Source organism: Nyctereutes procyonoides, unplaced genomic scaffold (assembly GCF_905146905.1).
Source record: "Nyctereutes procyonoides isolate TBG_1078 unplaced genomic scaffold, NYPRO_anot_genome, whole genome shotgun sequence".
In the NCBI taxonomy this organism is placed as follows: domain Eukaryota; kingdom Metazoa; phylum Chordata; class Mammalia; order Carnivora; family Canidae; genus Nyctereutes; species Nyctereutes procyonoides.
In genome coordinates this window covers 16,031,185-16,049,439 of record NW_026575034.1, presented here as the reverse complement: position 1 = coordinate 16,049,439, position 18,255 = coordinate 16,031,185, and the positions used below count along the sequence as shown (strand labels likewise).

Below are 18,255 nucleotides of genomic sequence, written 5' to 3'. Positions count from 1 at the left end.
AGGTTTATTTTTCCCCTTCTGTACCCACAAGATTGCTTTCGTTTGAAAGTGACCACAAGTGACAGCATTATTAAAATAAAGATATCGAGGATCCCCTGAAGGCTTCTAGCTCCTCTCACCACTGATTCCTGGGGGATCTCAGTACAGGAAAGCACATTCTATACACGCACATACACACACATGCACACACACGTATACACACACACTCCACTGAGCTGCTACTTCTCTTTGATTAAAGCTCCCCCAGCAGTGTTATAAGCTATGAGGTGCCTTGAAAGAGACACCAGAAACATGTGTCTTGCTGTCTCTGACCCAGAAGGAGGACACAGCCTGAGATCACCTTGTGTAAGCCACCCCCACGCTTGGAGGGATGAGAGTCAGTTCCTCAGTTCCCTGGCCTCTCTTGCAGACAGCGTTGAAGCCAGACACCTGGATATGAATGTTCTTACTAAGTGGTTTCAGGCAGGCCTGCTTATTTATTCATACACTCAACAAATTCCTACTTAGCCCCAACTATATGACTGCCACTGTGAAAAATGGGAAAATGAAAAAATTAGGGCCCTGTCTTCACCCTCAAGGGACCCACAGTATAATGGGAAAAACAGTTTAATAGTCACAATACAGTACACCTTTCTCATCTATAAAGTGGGGCTAATGATCTCACAGGCTTATATAAAATGAAGTGAACTAAATTGTGCCAAACATCTAGTCAGTGCCCAATAAATGTCAATTTTCTCTCATTTCCTCTCCTCAATATGAAATCTCTGCCCCTCCTCCATGGGCACCACCACTGGGATCTGCAAAGTTGGGAAGAAGCCTTCTTCCAATATAGAGGCTGCATCTCTAGGAGCTGCCACACGCTGCTTGGAACCAAAGTCAGGTTCTACTAACAGCTATGTCCTCAATCCCAAAGATGATCCCAGGCAGTAGAGTGCAGGCCCCAGAGACCCAGACAGGCCACAGAAAGGGGACCAAGGGGTCCCCACAGACCCCAGCTAAGGAAATCTACCCATTCCTTATCCCTTAAGTATCTGGCTTCATCTGAGAATGTATAATCATGGATTTACTTTCCCACTGCAGAAGTTTCTTCTGAGGTTGAAGGAAGTAAGAGGATGTAGAGGGAAACTTTCCAGACTCGATTCAGACCTCTAGATCCCTATGGCAAAGTCTCCAGGTCCCAGGAAAGGACCACCAGGGAAGTCACCAAGTTACACTGGACCTTGGATCCCTCAGCAAACAGGTTGAAGGTATGGTTGCTGAGGTCACTTCCGAGCTCTAGCATGCTCTGACCCTAAGTAAAGATCTCTCCAGATCTTTACCAGTCTAGAGCTTTCACAACTAAGATACAGCTTGAGAAAACTCATCCTTCTTTGCTAATATATGAAGCAAGAGGGAAGGGGATGCACTGAGCTGTGCAGCAATACTGTACATTTCTAATATGGACCAGGGTGAAATAATACATTTAATTTTCAATTTACAAAAATCAAAGTGACTTTCTGAACTTCCAAAGTAATTACGAACTCAAAAATACTCATGCCTATTTTGCTAAAAACAACTAGCTGTTGTTGAAAACATTCAAAATTCACAAGTGTACAGTTTGGGGTAAATAAAATAATGATTTTTTTCCCTTGTTTTGTTAATATAATTATCTGTCTACTAAGTGACCAAACTAAGCCCTGCTAATCAAGAAACAGCAACTGCCCAGGAAGTTTCACAGTGATTTACTACAATTCTCGCTAGGAAGAAAAACAAAACCATCCCTTAGTTTTCTGCTGTCACTAGAAAGAACTCTTTTTTCACAAAAACTTTAAGTAGATAAATACTAAAAGAAAAAAAAATGTAGAGTGTATCTTCCCAATGTGAAATTACATCTACGTCTGAGCTGTAACGAATGTATATTAAAATTATATCACACAACAAAATGCACATTTTGTAGAGGGGGAACAAAGAAGAGATTAAATTGAGTCTTCCTGACAATTGTCTTAAATCATGCCTTCCTGCCTGCAATTGAAATTATAAGCCACGTTGCTTAGAGTTAAATCAAATTCACCCTGGCAGGAAGATAGGCTGATGCGGCTCCAGTTCTGTCGGGAGGTGGAAACATAAGAAAGCCCAAGTCTCTCCTCAAGGAGACTCTCCTTCTGCCACTGGGGGACGAGTCCTTTCTCCTCCATCACCAGGGAAATGAGACTCTGGCCAGGTAACCGGGCACCTTGCATAATTCTTCTACCAGCCAAGCTTCCTACAAACATAGCACATTCCTGCATGGTCCGCTGCCCACTGCAATGCCAAGTGGGTTTTACAAAACAAATCTTTCTCTACAAACAGGAACAGGTCCCTAGGCTGGCAGGCTTAGAATTTCAGAGCAGTAGATGAGGCTGAGACACTTGAGCAATAGCATTAGTCTGGCCTCCCCCATAAGCTCACTTCCGACCTTCTCAGGCTGGATGTAACTGGGGAAGCCTTAGCACCCACATCATGTCTAATGGCACCAAAACAGGCTTCACATCTGCTCTCCTAGCTGTTTCGACCAGAAAAATATATTCCTGATCATATTTTCTACATGAGCTCCAAGAAGGAAAGATAGTGGAAAGGAAGGACAGAGGGAAGGAGGGAGCCTGCAGGGACGCCTGGGTGGCTCAGTGGTTGAGCGTCTGCCTTCGGCCCACATTGGGCTCCCTGCATGGGGCCTGCTTCTCCCTCTGCCTGTGTCTCTGCCTCTCTCTCTCTCTCTCTCTCTCTCTCTCTCTCTCTCTGTGTGTGTGTGTGTGTGTGTGTGTGTGTGTCTCATGAGTAAATAAATAAAATATTAAAAAAAAAAAGAATGTGCTTCCTGCCCTCATGCTGACCCCGGGGACAGGCAGGGCGGGGGTGCTTTCCTGCCTGGCATCTTGTTTCATCAGCACAACAACCCTGCAGGGTTTAAGGAGCAACTGCCCTCACTTGTATAGCTGGGGAAACTGAGGCACAGGACAGCAAAGAGGCTTGCCCAAGGTCACCCAGCCTGTAAACAGCAGTGCTGATTCCAGACACTACACTAAAGGAGAGGCTCAGGTAACTGCTGGTTTTACTTAATATCTGAGCTTCCTCTCTCCAAATCTTCCCTACTCCACTCCTCTAAACTCTCCTCATTCCTCCAAGATGTGTCATAAGTCTCCATTCCTCGAGGAAGTCCATTCAGACAATGCACTCTTCTAGAATTCAATTTTAACCCTCGTTACACTAGTTAGCTTGCAAAAGCTCCTCATCTGTTTCTTGTATTGTCCTCTTGGCTCCATTTTGAGCTTCTTAAAGGAAAGAGCCATGTCCTGTATATTTTGTCATCTCCCGACACGCTTGGTACAGAGTCAAGCCCATGAGAAGTGCTCAGGAAATAACCACAGAACAGCCTGGATTAATGCCTTTAAAAGCTGGGCTCCTCTGCACACCCCTGCCATGGCTCTCCATTCCTCCCACAGTACAACCTGCTTCTCAACTAGCCCCTCTCTGGCCTCACTGCCACCCCTCTCTCCCATGATCACTCTGCTCTGGCCACACTAGCCACCCTACTGTTGCTCAGACACACCAGGCACACTCCTACCCCAGGACCTTTGCACTGGCTGTTCCCTCCACCTGGAAATCTCTCCTCCGAGACAGAGTTCACACCTAACTTTCTCCAAGTCTTTCCCAACAGGAGAGCCCCTCACCATCTCATTTAATTGTGACTCCTTGTATTTTTGTCTTTGTTCACTGACATATCCTCAGCACTTACTAGGTGCCCAATAAATGCTGGTCTGAGCATGTGACCAACAGAAAGCAGGAGTACCTCCCAGGTCACTGTCAAATGCCCAGCCATACTGGAGAAGAACCGGAACTTGGAAGCAGGTCTGCACTTTCCCCCAGCCATCTCAGCCCCCCAGCCCCACCACCCCATCAGGGCCCAGTGAACAGTGCCAGCCTTGGTGTCTGCCTCCGTGTATCTGCCCACAGAGGTGGGGCCCATCACTACATATACTTTACCTGAAAGTCCCATTGCCTCAATTCAATGGGAAGTTCCTGGCAAACCTGGACAGGTCTGCACCAGCCCCCTCCACGGTCCCCAACCTGACCTCATGCTCTGAGCCTGGAGGACCCTCCCGAAAACCTTGGGTCTGAGTGAGTGGAAGGGATGGTCTTATTCACACAAAGTCCTCTCCTGAAGAAAGCGATACTGCTGGCTTCGAAGAGCCACACCCGGAGCCTCTCACAGCCTTCCTGAGCTCAGTTCCGGGCAGCTGCTGGCACAGGCATCCTCCTGTGTCTCCAGGGAAGGACACCTGCAAAACAGTCACTTGGTAACCCATCTCCTGGCCTCGCTTCTCATGAATCCTTCTTCAGTCTCATCTGCAACCTTTCTGCTGAAAGTAAGAGATAAGCCTGTTTTCTCTCCATCAAGATCAGAAAAGCAAGAGGATCTCTGGCCCCTTACTAAGGGGGCTTTGTAGAGTAAATGGGGTTTTATCTCGTAGTAACTGTGTGACCTTGGACAGTTAACTAGAGTTGCTGAGCCTTGATTTCCTCCTCTGTAGAATGGGTGGGGGGAGAGGGAGGGACAACATCCCACGAGGTGGCTTGCTTGCAAGGTTAAAACGAGGCAAAGCATTTAGCACCTAATAGACGCTCAGCAAACATTAATTCTCTTCTTCTTACCATCTCTTCTCCCAACAAGTGCAGGCCTGTTTCTACAACCCTTCCTCACCGGTTCCTTATTCCAATTTTTGAATCATTGGTAACAGTCTCTTTTATCCACTTTCCTAATCTTTTTTTTTAAGATTTATTTATTTATGATAGACAGAGAGAGAGAGAGAGAGAGAGAGAGAGAGGCAGAGGGAGGGAGAAGCAGGCTCCATGCCAGGAGCCCGATGCGGGACTCGATCCCGGGGCTCCAGGATCATGCCCTGGGCCAAAGGCAGGCGCCAAACCGCTGAGCCACCCAGGGATCCCCTTTTATCCACTTTCTTTTTTTTTTTTTTAAGATATTATTTATTTATTCATGATAGTCACACAGAGAGAGACAGAGAGGCAGAGACACAGGCAGAGGGAGAAGCAGGCTCCATGCAGGGAGCCTGACGTGGGATTCAACCCCGGGTCTCCAGGATCGCGCCCTGGGCCAAAGGCAGGCGCCAAACCGCTGAGCCACCCAGGGATCCCCTTTTATCCACTTTCCACTGGATTTCCCTTCTAACATGAATATCTAGATTCCAGTAAAACAATTTTTAAAAGCCTGGCCCAATTATAGACTTGGAGGGTCCACGTCATAATCCCGATGTAGTAAAACTCTCCTCCAAGCAGTCTTTTGGAAAATAAAGCAAATCAGAGGATCGGTTTATTATTAAGCTGAGATTTAGATGTGGAAGAAACCAAAATGTTAAAAGACTCGCTTTTCCAAGCTCTTAAACAACTGAGAGGCAGGTCTAAAGCCTCTCCTACACCCCTCCCATTCCTCCATAGCTCCTTCTGTCCCATCAGGGAAATATTACGATGATTAATTAGACAAAGCCTGTCCCGTTTGTCAAGATCCTTTGAGGCAGAAACCACATAAACACCAAGCATCATAACTACAAAAAGAAGAAAGCAGAAAGCCCCTCGCTCTGGGACCCTAACCAAGGCAGAGCCAAATAAATCTGTAGCAGAATATCAAGAAGGATCTTCCACATGGATAATAGAAAATGTCACCAGCATAAACAGGAAGAGAGATTAGTTCAATAAAGGAATAAAGTCACATTTGCGGATCTCAAGTAAGATTTTTGCTTACTTTTAACTTCCCAGCATATAACTCACAAGGTTATTAATACAGACTCCTACTGTTTGGGGCAAATAAACAGCTGCTGATGTTTTGTGCCCAAACCACTTTATTAGAGCTTTCCTTTACAGCAATTGTTTTGTCCTTTTCAAATCCTGAGAGGCTCAGACAGCTAAAAAAACAGAGTGCTGGGGCGGGAGGAATGACAAAGGAGAGAGGAGGCAGCCTGTGAGGGCAGGGAGAATGGGGCAGGGACTGCTGGGACCCTCACTGTCCTCTTTACACTCTTGAACAAAGTCAACGTTCAAGAGTAGAAAGCAGAAGACCCAGATATGGTGCCATCAGAAGGGCTATTTGCCCTGATGCTAGGAGTTGCCATTAAACAGAACTTACCAGTGTGAGAAGATAAGGGTGACCAACCATCTAGGTTTGCCCAGGCTTGAGGGGCCTCCTTGGACCTGGGCATTACAGTTTTAAAACAGGGAAAGTCCTGGGCAAACGGGACAAGTTGATCACCCTGGAAGACACATGACTATGCCAATGAACAAGAACGCACACAGCACAGCACCTGACACACGGTAAGTGCTCCCAAGTCCCATGTGGAACTGGAATGAGCTCTAGCTTACAGTGGCACACTCTGCTTCTCCCATAGGACAAGTCCCTGGGGGCTTACGATGATCCCAGGAGATCCACAATGATCCATGAGAAAGGGCTCTCCAAGGCCTCTGTAGCAGTACCACACTCACCCTTCCAGGGCAAGGTCCTCTGCCTCTGGCACCCAACCTCGAGGTTCCTCACCTACACAAGGACACTCCAAGCCACCTGCCTGGCTCCCCGCCCTCACCCACGACCTTTCCACTTGACCTGATCAGCTTACACCTGAACGCGGTCTTTGATAGAATGATTTCCCGGTCCTCTCTCTGATATTCACTTTTTTTTTTCTTCTGTAGAGAAAAATGTGTTAGAAAAAGTTTCCCTCCTCATCTCCACCGCTATCAGCTGTGTGACCTTGAGCAAACTCTTCAAGTCTCTATGCCCCAGTGTTCTCATCTCTAAAACTCTTCCTCCACGTTGTGAAGATAAAAAGCAACCGCATATGGACAGCATCTAGCCCTGTCTCTGACACACAGGAATTCTCTTCCTCTGTGCCTCTTGATACAATCAATCTTCAATACTTTATATGCCTGTTGCTCTTAAAATAAACCAAGGATTTGGCTGGGATTTTCATTTGTCACTTCGGGAACTTCAAATCCTTTCTTAGCTTTCTTACACTTATATTCATTGACTCAAGCAATTTTGGTGCTATTCTCCTAAGTCTCAGATGCCATTAGCATGACATCTATTAGCCCAGGTTTCAAATCCTGTCCTGTCCAGGTCCCTGAACTACATTCCCATTCCTCTAAGATCTCAATGGCCTTTAATGGCCTGTCCCAGGGGACAGAGATGGATGGGCAAGGCATACAAGTCCCCACTGCTTAAAATGCAATACCCAAGAATCTCAAACAAGGTGCTCCACCTCTATCTTAAACTCTGGACACTGGTGGAATGAACCCATTCATTCCAAAGAGTTGGCCCTAAGCCTCTCCTTCAGGCATCATTTCTCCTTGTTCCCATCTGCCCCAAGGAGAAGGGTACAGATGCCACTTCTCTGGATATTCCCAAACATAGTACTTTTGTGACCTCTTGATGGGAGATAGTAACAAAACATAGCCCAGAGAACTATGCCTGCTGGCTCTAGTACCATTTCAGTGGTGGCATTACACAGGAAGCCCATCACCATCTCACTGGGGCTGGACACTTAGGGCTTTCAGAAAGCTTCATTACAGGCAGTTTCATCTCCCAAGAGCAAACCTTCACAAAACTGACACTGAATGTTGGGCAGTGAAAGAGCTACATCAGAACCCCATACCCACTGGGATGTCCTAGAAATATATTTTAATCCATTACCATGTAGTCAGAAACACTACCAAAGCATTTGTGTTCACATAATCAGGAATGCTCTTGCTCAAAGTTCCAGTTGGCTGCACTCAGTTGGGTCCATAGAAAGTACCCAGACCCACACATAAGAGTCCAGAACAGCAGTTGTTTCCAATCACCACCACAACAAATTTTACATTGGAACAGTTGTACAGTAATTTGTTATTAACAATAATTTAAGTAGCAAAACATATGAATGATTAGGTTTAACTAATAAGTTGAAGGGATTTCAAAGTTATCCCATTCTCGTGCATGCTAATACGCTTTCTTGAGGGGGAGAAAAAGGGCTAAAGTGAGAATGAATGCACCATGTTGGGACATGCTTCATCCGGGCCCTGCCCCGGGGCGTGTGCCCTGCATGTGAAGGCATGTGTGTGAGGAAAGGGAAAACATCAAGCACTTCTCTACTCACATACTGCAGTGTGGAACGGAGCTGACTCTGACACCAAAGGCAGGGTGGGATTTGAGAAGCTGACAATTGTAGGCACCACAGAATAATCAAATCTCTAGCCAATTCAAGAACCTCCAGTCCTAGGGAGACACTCAAGGCCAGCCTAAAAAGTGCAGGCCAGCATTCATTTTGTCTGGATCACCCACCAGCAGACCTACCCCACTCCGTCCCTGGCCCTCTACTGCAGATGCCCATCTCACATTTATGGACTTCTGTCCCTCCATCTTCATGCATAATCCTCTTTCTCCCCAAATCCCATCTCCCTACCTTCTGGCTACATTCGTCACTCACTCAGTCTGGTGCTTCCCCCAAAAACCTTCTGGGTGACATCACCTCCAGCTAGACTGCCTTCCTATATGCTTCTTCCCAGGGCAGTCATCTGTCCTAGCCTCTTGGATAGAACCTAAGCAGTGAAAAAGGACACCAATCCCAAAGAGACCCTCGAGGCCCCAAATCAAGGCAATAGCCCACTCAGCTGGCCAAGTGAAGTGAAGTGAAATTCTCTAGGCTGATAATGAAGATGGTCCAGTAACCTTGTATGTGGCTCTGAATCCCATAGATACCTTTGGAAAAACACAGACCAACCTAACTCAAGTGACTGAAGCTGACCTGCGAGGCCCTCACAAACCAGACTGTGGCTCTCCATTTCATTCCGAATTCTCCTTGAGATTCTACATCAACCTACTTATCAAGGGCAAATAACAATTTATGTCAAGTGAGTGGGAAAGAATGTGAAATTCATTTATTTTACAGCCTACACACTTCTGGATAAAAATGAAAATTCTTTGGCCATGGGAAAAAGTTGTGTTCTTTGGCAAGGTTTTCCTACTCCACAAAGATGTGGTCTGGGGCTATTAGTAAAGGTAATTGGGCTCAACTTCTAAATCCTGCTTTTGCACTCTCTCAAAATATCAATCACTGTTACGAATATAATTTCACATGCCACAGTTCATTCCGAAGGACAAATAGCTTTACCGTTTAAATGACACCCTTTCCTCAAATAAACTCCAAGTATTCAGCAAACATCATATCCTCTTCTTTATAACCCTGCCAAGTCAGGGATAAGATGAGAAGGACACCAACCAATTCGAGGTGACTTCCAAAAGCTATAGGAAACAAAAAGAAAAAAGAAAAAAAAAAAAAAAAACTCCCAACATCCAGGTGTAGGATTTTCTGACTTTTAGGGACCACATATGGTTTGTAATCATAGTGAGCAACATGTTTTTACTGACCTAATGTACATTAATATGCAAATAATATGCCTAACAAACTTTTAGGAAACAAAAAGCACCTAATAATCCTTTTTTTCCATTGTTGGGATGATCTTCACTCAGTGAAGTAAGATAATGGATTTGGAAATTAGTCATATAATGTAATACATTATTAATCATGGTATTCAGAAGGGTAAATAGATATTATAAGAACACTACCCAGGAATTCAATTTCCTTTTAGATTTGTTTACTCTCTTGAATTCTTTATGCTACCATCATCCCTCACAAAAATGTAACAGTCTGATCTTTCTTTTTCTCCCAAAAGAGCAATTTTCAACATTTTTTTTAGAAAAGAAGCATAGCCTTTTTAAAAATATTTTACAGAACACCAAATATAAGACAGATGAAGAAGATACACTGATTCCAAGGAGAGGGGTGGATGGGTTTTGGAGGGGTCCCAGGAGACTTCACTTGACCCTTTTATTTCTCAGGTCCTGGATCCAACCTTCTAGAAGCTTGGAGCTCCTGGGAACACAATGCGAAAATCACTGCCCTATATCATCTATGTAAAGAAAAAATTATGTATATAACATAGAATATGCGCTATATATTAATTAATTAATTAATTTATTTAGTGATCTACATAAATCAGAAACACTGATATCCCAAGAGAAAAATTGGCAGAAGACACAATACAAGGCAAAAAAAAAAGGGGGGGGTAGGGGAAGGATATTAAGTTCTACAGTAATCCAAGGAGTACAAATCAAAAGAACATTTGACAGTGATTATATTTACCTGGAATAAGTTTAATGATAACAAGATCCACCAGGCTTTATGAAACCGGTAACATAATATATTGCTGGTGGCCATGTAGAAAGATTTTGAAAACAGTCTTTCATTAAAATGTTTATACTCTTTGAGTCAGTAGTAATCCCACTTCTAGAAACAGATCCTTAAAAATAGTTCAAAAGAAGAAGAGTGAGGGACGCCTAGGTGGCTCGGCGGTTGAGCATCTGCCTTTGGCTCAGGGTGTAATCCTGGGGTCCCAGGGTTGAGTTCCACATCAGGTCTCCCACAGGGAGCCTGCTTCTCCCTCTGTCTGTGTCACTGCCTCTCTCTCTGTATCTCTCATGAATAAATAAATACAATCTTCAAAAAGAAGAAGAAAGAAGAAGAAAGAAGAAAGAAGAAGAAGAAAGAAGAGGAGGAGGAGGAGGAGGAGGAGGAGGAGGAGTGAGGTGAAGATGTTTATTTCTGTGTTAATTATAGTAGAAAGGTCAATGTTCAATACTGGGGAAGTGGTTAAATCAATAATGGTACATTGATGGTGGAATATTATGCAATCATTAAAAATACAGTACAAGTTCTCTTTAAAAACCCTCCCCCTAGTCACCTCTCCAGATGAAGCCCCCTTCAGTCTCCCTGGATAATAAGCCTCAGGAAGCTTTTGTCCCTTTGTACCAGCTTTCCTCTCTCACCTCACCTCCACTCCCGGCTCCAGCTAACAACTGAGCTGTATGCTTATCAACAGTCCTCTGGGTTTGCTCCCAAATATGTTTATACTCTTGGTACTTGTCATCGTAACAGCATAATTTAATTACATATTCTATAAACCAATGGAATATGACTGCTAAGAAGATGAGAGTTGTTGTTTCTAAGAAAATTAATTTCACTGCTTTGGAAAGACTTTATAAAGCTTGTCACTTACACAGCAGTCAGATTGCATGTGAGCAAAATCACCTCAAAGGACAAGGCAAAAGTCATAAAAATTTAGGTTACTACACGGAGATTGCTTCATAAGCACCTTTAAGTTCTCAGGGAATTTTAAGGAAAACAGAATTCAAAATCAGTCTCTGTAAGCAGCACATTATGGGAGTGGTTTATGATCAGAAAGGCAATTGGCCCACCCAGCCCAAAGACAAAGACTTGGCCCTAACATCAAAAGGCTGGCAAATGAATGTACAACACATTCAAAAATAATATAAAAATAAAATATGTAATACATGTGTGTGATGTTTTGTTTTATCCTCCTCTTTGCCGAGTTTTTCTGTTAACTAACTTAACAACTGTGTTGAATAAGAGGGATTTTATTGTCCCTTTAAAAACAAATCTACTATGACAAGGTCCAAGAGTGCCTTGATTCACCACTGGATCCAATGTATGTGCTCCCCAGTGTGCTACCTGGTACATATTAGGTCTCCAATAAATAAAGACTGGATCAAAAAAAAACTATGTAGCAAACATGAAAAAATGCTTCTAACAAGAAGTAAGCCGAATAAAAAGCAGAACATAAAACTACGTCCAAACCGTGACTACACCTTTGTTTTTAAATATGAAGGCAGATGGGCAAAGTTAGAAGGGAATGCTCAAAATGCAAAATAGTTGGGTTAGAGTAGAATGACTGAGGGGCAGTTTTATACATTTTTTTTAGTTTTATTTTTTTAATGTTTTATTTTTATTTTTTATTTTTTTATAATAAATTTATTTTTTATTGGTGTTCAATTTGCCAATATACAGAATAACACCCAGTGCTCATCCCGTCAAGTGCCCTCCCTCAGTGCCCGTCACCCAGTCACCCCCACCCCCCACCCTCCTCCCCTTCCACCACCCCTAGTTCGTTTCCCAGAGTTAGGAGTCTTTATGTTCTGTCTCCCTTTCTGATATTTCCCACACATTTCTTCTCCCTTCCCTTCTATTCCCTTTCACTATTATTTATATTCCCCAAATGAATGAGACCATATAATGTTTGTCCTTCTCCGATTGACTCATTTCACTCAGCATAATACCCTCCAGTTCCATCCACGTTGAAGCAAATGGTGGGTATTTGTCATTTCTAATGGCTGAGGAATATTCCATTGTATACATAGACCACATCTTCTGTATCCATTCATCTTTCGATGGACACCGAGGCTCCTTCCACAGTTTGGCTACTGTGGACATTGCTGCTAGAAACATCGGGGTGCAGGTGTCCTGGCGTTTCATTGCATCTGTATCTTTGGAGTAAATCCCCAACAGTTTTATACATTTTTCAATGTTTTCCTTAATAATGACATGTTCTTCACAGATTCAAAAAGGTACTAACCAAGAAAAGGAGAAAGCTGTTGTGGGTTCTGCTGGACTTCCAAAATAAGAGTTGATCCACCACTGCCATTTCCCAAGCTCCCCGACACACAGCTCCAGCATACCCTCTGCTTCATCCCCCTCACCCCCTCACCAGCAATTCCATCTATCTCCTCCAAAGAGCGAACCTGTATTAACACATATTTTGCGTCTCCAACCCAACAGGATGCTATTTTTGAAATCTGGAGCTATCCACCCTCTCGTTTACCATAGATTTGGTTTAAAAAAAATTCTCAAAACTGCAATTTACATTCCCAAGAGATTCTCAACCACCATCTAATTAAATCATTCAATCAGAAAACAAATTAAAATGAAATATCACTGCAACCCCCAAGAGGAAAATAAACTTTTCAGTCATGACTAGAACAGACCTCTAGGGTGATGCTCCAAAGCCTCTTCTAATTGCAAGTCCTATGGAACATTCTACTGAACATTTTGTGACATTTGCAGTTTCTGGGACAACTTTCCTTCCAAAGCAAAGAGGAGCCTGAGCAAGGCTCCAAAGCAAAACATATTCATTTGAGAATGGAAACGCTTTCATTAATGACTAACCGGTGCACTGGGCATCCACACTGTGTACTTTTTCATCCATCCATTCATCTATCCAACACCTACGCTCTGTAGAATGTGCCAGGAACTGTCCTGGGTGTTCCATGAACGCTTTTTTAGTGAACGTAACCTCTGCCTCTCAGCATGAGATAAACAAAACCCAGAGCTTCCCAAGTTTATCTATGGAAGAGTCTCAAAGTGGGAGGGCTGTGACTTCATCATTCCTCGGCCATCCTCTGAAGCCTCTCATTCTGACACCCACTACCAACATCAAGTAACTCCAGGGGAGCACTGCTCCCCCTCTGATCTGCTGGCCCTCTAAGGAGACAGTATGGTATGCAGTTAAGAACACAGACTCTAAAGAAGCCACATAAGCTGGGTTTAAATCCTTAAACTACCATACACCAGTGATGTGACCCTAGACAAATCACAGAATCCCTCCATCTGTAACACGGAGTTAATATCACCTATCTCATAGGGTTGTGATGATTAAATTAGTCGATATACATAAAGCACCTAGAATACTACCTGGCACATTAATGGGTGCTATATAATTTTCAGCTGTTAACATTATCCTTTATTCTCCACTTCCCCAGCTCAGCAGACTAAACTGGATTGCTCATAAAGCTGGACTGACTAGAGGAAACGTGACAGTGGAAGACACGTGAACGGTCCACATCACCAAGTACAAGAGTCCAACTGTCCTTTCCCACCCTCTGCCTCCAGAGAGCTGCACTAGGCCAGTCTCAAACTTAACAGACCTCTTACTCAAATCAAGTAAATCCCTAAGTTTACTTAATTCCCCACATCCTAGCTCTGGATGGCTCCAGCACCAGTGGGGGAGCTGCCACCAGTCATCACTATACCATCACGGCACAGCCAAGCAAGTAATCTCTGCCTTCTACCTGCCTCCTATCTAGTCTCCCCCCAAGTCACTGACCCTTCCCCACATCTCTACAGGTTGTGGCTTCTGCCTTTCTGTCCTGAGACTCTGGTCATTTCTAAATATCCACAGGAGTCCTAATACAGTCAGTGCACATATAACAAGAGAACTGGGCCGACCATGGCTTAAGAATCCTGTTCTGTCTTTGCTTCCTATTTCTCCCAATTTTTTCAGGTAAATATTTTAAAGTCCAGAACAATGCATAGTTATAAGGTTTCCTGGGAACAGAATCACAAAGGTTCCTTTCAGCTTCAGCACTGTACTCATTTTCATGTAGAGCCTTATAAATCATGTGACATGGTCCACATTCAACATGATAGGGGCTACTCTGTGATGAGCTCATGGGTTAACAATGTGTCCTCACTGCTTCCCAAAGTAGTACCTCGCTCGCCTCCTCCCTGAGCAGACTGGAAAGCACAAGAGAACCATTTTCCAGGAATACACACACACACACACACACACACACACACACACAGAATCTGTGAATGAAAATCTCTCTCAAAATCTGTGGGCAAACTGGAAACGCCAAAGTAAGGAAGGTATGGTCTTATATCTCCCTGGGAACGTTCTGAATCACCCTGGGGCAAACACTGTACTTGTACTGCTGATTAATTGTCGGTCCAGACCCATGGGATGGAAAAAAGTAAGAAACAACAGCAACAGGAGCCATCAGATAGATAAATTGGTCTGCCAAGCCCAGTGCCAATTTGAGAGGCAGAGGCAGGTATGAAGGAGAAGCTGTCAATGGTCTCCTTTGCTAGGAAGCGTCCCCAAGCCCCGGGCTTGGTTTGAAGTCACCAGTTAGAAAGCACAAGGGATGCGAACACCTCTCCTGCCCTCTCCTGACCCTTCCCTGGGAACATGTGTGGAAACCTACCAACTGTCGACGGAGCAGCTATCCCTACCCCGGCATTTTGTGACATTTGCAGTTTCTGGGACAACTTTCCTTCCGAAGCAAAGAGGAGCCTGAGCAAGGCTCCAGAGCAAAACATATTCATTTGAGAATGGAAATCTGGGGCACCTGGGGCAGCAGCCAGACCCAGACACCCAGGTGCAAACAAAAGAGAGTGCTCCCTCCCGGAGGAGAAAGCCTTCCATTCAACTAGGTATGTGCCAAGGGCTGCCTGCCGGGTAGTGGACCCAGAGCCTGGCTGGCCTGCCAGGTTTACGGGTGAACACGGCTCCCTGCCCTTGCTCACACCCTGGCAGAGCAGGGGAAGCGCGGAGGTGAAGAGAGAGGAGTGGGGACGGGCGAGAGGCGGCACCGCGGAGCCCCAGCTCTCCACCCCTGCCGCTGACCGCGCACCCGACGGGGTGGCCGGGGGACAGCTCCCGTACCCCGGACGCCGTCCTCCCCCTGGCCCCCGGGCCTGGCCTGGACGGGGCGCAACCGCCGGGCGCAGCCTTGCCAGCCCCGCTCGCGCGAGTCCGGGTGCTCCGCCCCAGCGGCTCCCGGGCCTGGGAGCGGAGCTACCAGAGGGAAGGGCCTTCCCGGGCCCCGCGGGGGAGGCACAGCCCGGGGCGGGGGTCCTCTGGGTCCTGGGCGGATGCGCCGCCGCAGTGGACCGAGCGCCAGGCTCCTGTGCGTCTTCCGCGCGTCGACACCTGCTCCTGGAGAGGGTCTTGGACCCGCGGGCGGCGGTGGGGGTGGGGCGCGCCGGAGGTGCCGGCAGCACCCCCAGACACAGACCCCCCCACCCCCCCACCCCGGCATTGCCAACCGCCTACCGAAGGCGCACCTTAGGGGCCGGGGCTGGGTCTACGCAAGCTTCCCGGCCCCGGCTTGTCCCGCAGGTCCTAAATGCCAAAGACCGGGGCCGCGCGCGAGCATCTCGCCCTGGGCCCCTGCGGGGGCCGAATGCGCTGGGCGGCCCGCGCCCGCTCTCCCTTGTACACACACACACGCACGCACGCACGCACACTCTGAGCCCGGAGAGCCGGCGAGCAGCGCGGAGTCTCAGGCACAGGTGGACACGTGCGCAGCGCGCCCCCACACCGCCAGCGAGCTGCACACACGTGTGCCCCGGAGGAGCGCGCGGCGCCGCGGACCCGAGGGTCTCCACGCGCGCGAGGGCGCACACGCACCCCCCGCCCACCCCCGCCCACCGCCACCCCCGGCGGCCGCCGGCTCCGGGCGCACCCGCCCCAGCGCTCCCGGGCCCCGCGGGCGGCCCAAGTTTCCCGGGGCGCCCGTACCTTGGATATGCTGCTTGATGACATTCTCCAGGTGGTCCAGCCGCTCGATGATCTTCAGGGTGTCCCCTTTGTCTTCGTCCAGCTTCTTGTCGGGCGCCGGCTCCTGCCCCCGCACATACACGCTGGCGATGTAGTTGGTGACCCAGCCCACGTACAGCAGACAGATGATGTTGGTCATGCCGCTCAGGATCACGCAAGTGGACACCAAAGTTTTGGTCTTCCTGGTGCACACCATCCTGGGCCCCCTCCTCCATATAGGGCTCCCGGGGCACCTCCTCGCCGCGCGCACGCCCCCCGGGCCGCCCGGGCCCCCGGGGCCGAGGTCCTCCGCAGCCGCCTGCTGCCCGCGGAGCCGCCGTGCCCAAGTTTGGAGCTCCCGCCGCTGGCCACCCGGAGGGAGGGAGCTTCACAAAGGAAACGGGGGGGGGGGTGATTTTTTTTCTTTCCTCCCAAATCACAAATCTCCGAGCCCCTTCTGGAAGCGGTCACGGTGGCCGGCAGCCGCGCGCCCCGACAGGCGCGCCGGGGAAACTTTGCCACAGCCCGGGTCCGCGGGCGCGCCGCTGCCCATCGCCAGGCGCGGGGCCCCGGCCGTCCGTCCGTCCGTCCGGCCGGCCCGCGCTGCTGGAAGGACGGCGGCGGCGGCGGCGGCGGCGAGGGCGGCGGAGCGAGCGGCGGAGCGAGCGGCCCGGCCCCTCCGAGCGACAAGCGCCGCCACCAATCGCGCTCGGGCTCGGGAGAGGGGCCGGGGCTGGGCGGCCGCCGACCAACGCGGAGGGCGCGCGGGGCGGAGTCCGGCCCCCGGGCCCCACCTGCTGGCCGCCCCCGGCTCCCGCCCTCCAGGGGCGCGCCGGAGCCTCGCACCCGCAGACCCCAGGTCCCCGGAGGCCCGCAGGTGCCCCCCCCCGCGGCCACCACGGGGCCTCGCGGGGTCACGCGGCTCAGCGCCCCGCGGCGGGCCGTGTCGCCCTCGCCCCCCCGCCCCCCCGCACGCCGGCCCCTCTTCCCTTTTTCCCTGGCGGCCGGGAAGCCCGGAGGCCGGGGTGCTTGGGCCGGATCCTCGGAGTAGCCTTGGCCTCGGCCGGGCCCCGTGGGGGCCCAGTTAGTTCCTCCCCAGCCTCACTTCCAGCTCCCCCTGCCCCGCGCCCTCCGTCCGCCTGCCTCCTGGATGTCCCCAGACTTGGCTTCTGCCAACGGAGCTAACCCACCGAGGCACCTCCTGCAAGATTCTGCACCACCGTCTCCACCAGACCCCTGGAAGAGTTGTGTCCCTATCTAGATTTGTTGTTGTTGTTGTTGTTTTTAAATCCGCACAGCTCCCAGGACAGAAGCGTGGCCTGTAACCCAGTCCTCATCCGCGGGGGACCAGGCTCATCTCAGGGCATAGGGAAATCCTGCACAGAATACCCCCCCCCCGGGGAGGGGGCGCGAGGAGAAGGCTACAGAGGCACAGCGTGGAATTATGCCGTGAACTGTAAAGTCGCTGGGCCTGCTGTTTGCACCTGATGTTAGAGAGGACCGAACTGTGACTGACAGCCAAGGGACATGGCCGGGCTCTAACGGCTGACACTACTTTATTTGTCATGAGAGCAAATATACTGATTCATATCGTCCCCTTCTGCTGAAGTCACTTCTTCTCAGCATCTGAATAGAAATGGTCCAAACAAAGACTCTCTAAAACACAGATTCCTATTTTCTTCTCCATCTGTAGGGGCATGTCCTTGGCCTGAAGAGAGTCAGGGAGGCAGCCTGCTGCGTGGCCACCTTGTACACCTGCACCCCAACATGCCATGGTAGTAGTACTACTACTCAGGGTCGGTCTCTCAAGGGATTGTTTCTCGATTTAAAGAACCTCTCTTCAAAAAGGGGAGGGCACAAAACCTAAGAAGGGGCACTTTATGGCCATCAGCCATCAGCTGATCCATCAGGGCTTTGCTTACAAAACCTCAAAAACATGCTATGACACCAACTGGAAGACTTCTCTTTACCATAGCTGGAAAGGAGTTTGGAAGAGAAGAGAGGAGGAGAGTATGTATGTGCCCATAT

At 48.3% G+C, this 18,255-nt stretch overlaps 1 protein-coding gene across 2 annotated transcripts in view; it reads right to left on the bottom strand.

Annotated features, from left to right (window-relative positions):
• Positions 1-16,861, bottom strand: part of GALNT18 (polypeptide N-acetylgalactosaminyltransferase 18) — a 340,729-nt gene extending 323,868 nt beyond the window's left edge. For both annotated transcript variants that reach the window (XM_055317867.1, XM_055317868.1), the window contains exon 1: positions 16,210-16,861. In XM_055317867.1, the coding sequence (XP_055173842.1) occupies positions 16,210-16,444 (235 nt within the window). In that variant the 5' untranslated portion in view covers positions 16,445-16,861. The remainder of the gene's footprint in view (positions 1-16,209) is intronic.
• Between the last annotated feature and the right edge of the window lie 1,394 nt (positions 16,862-18,255).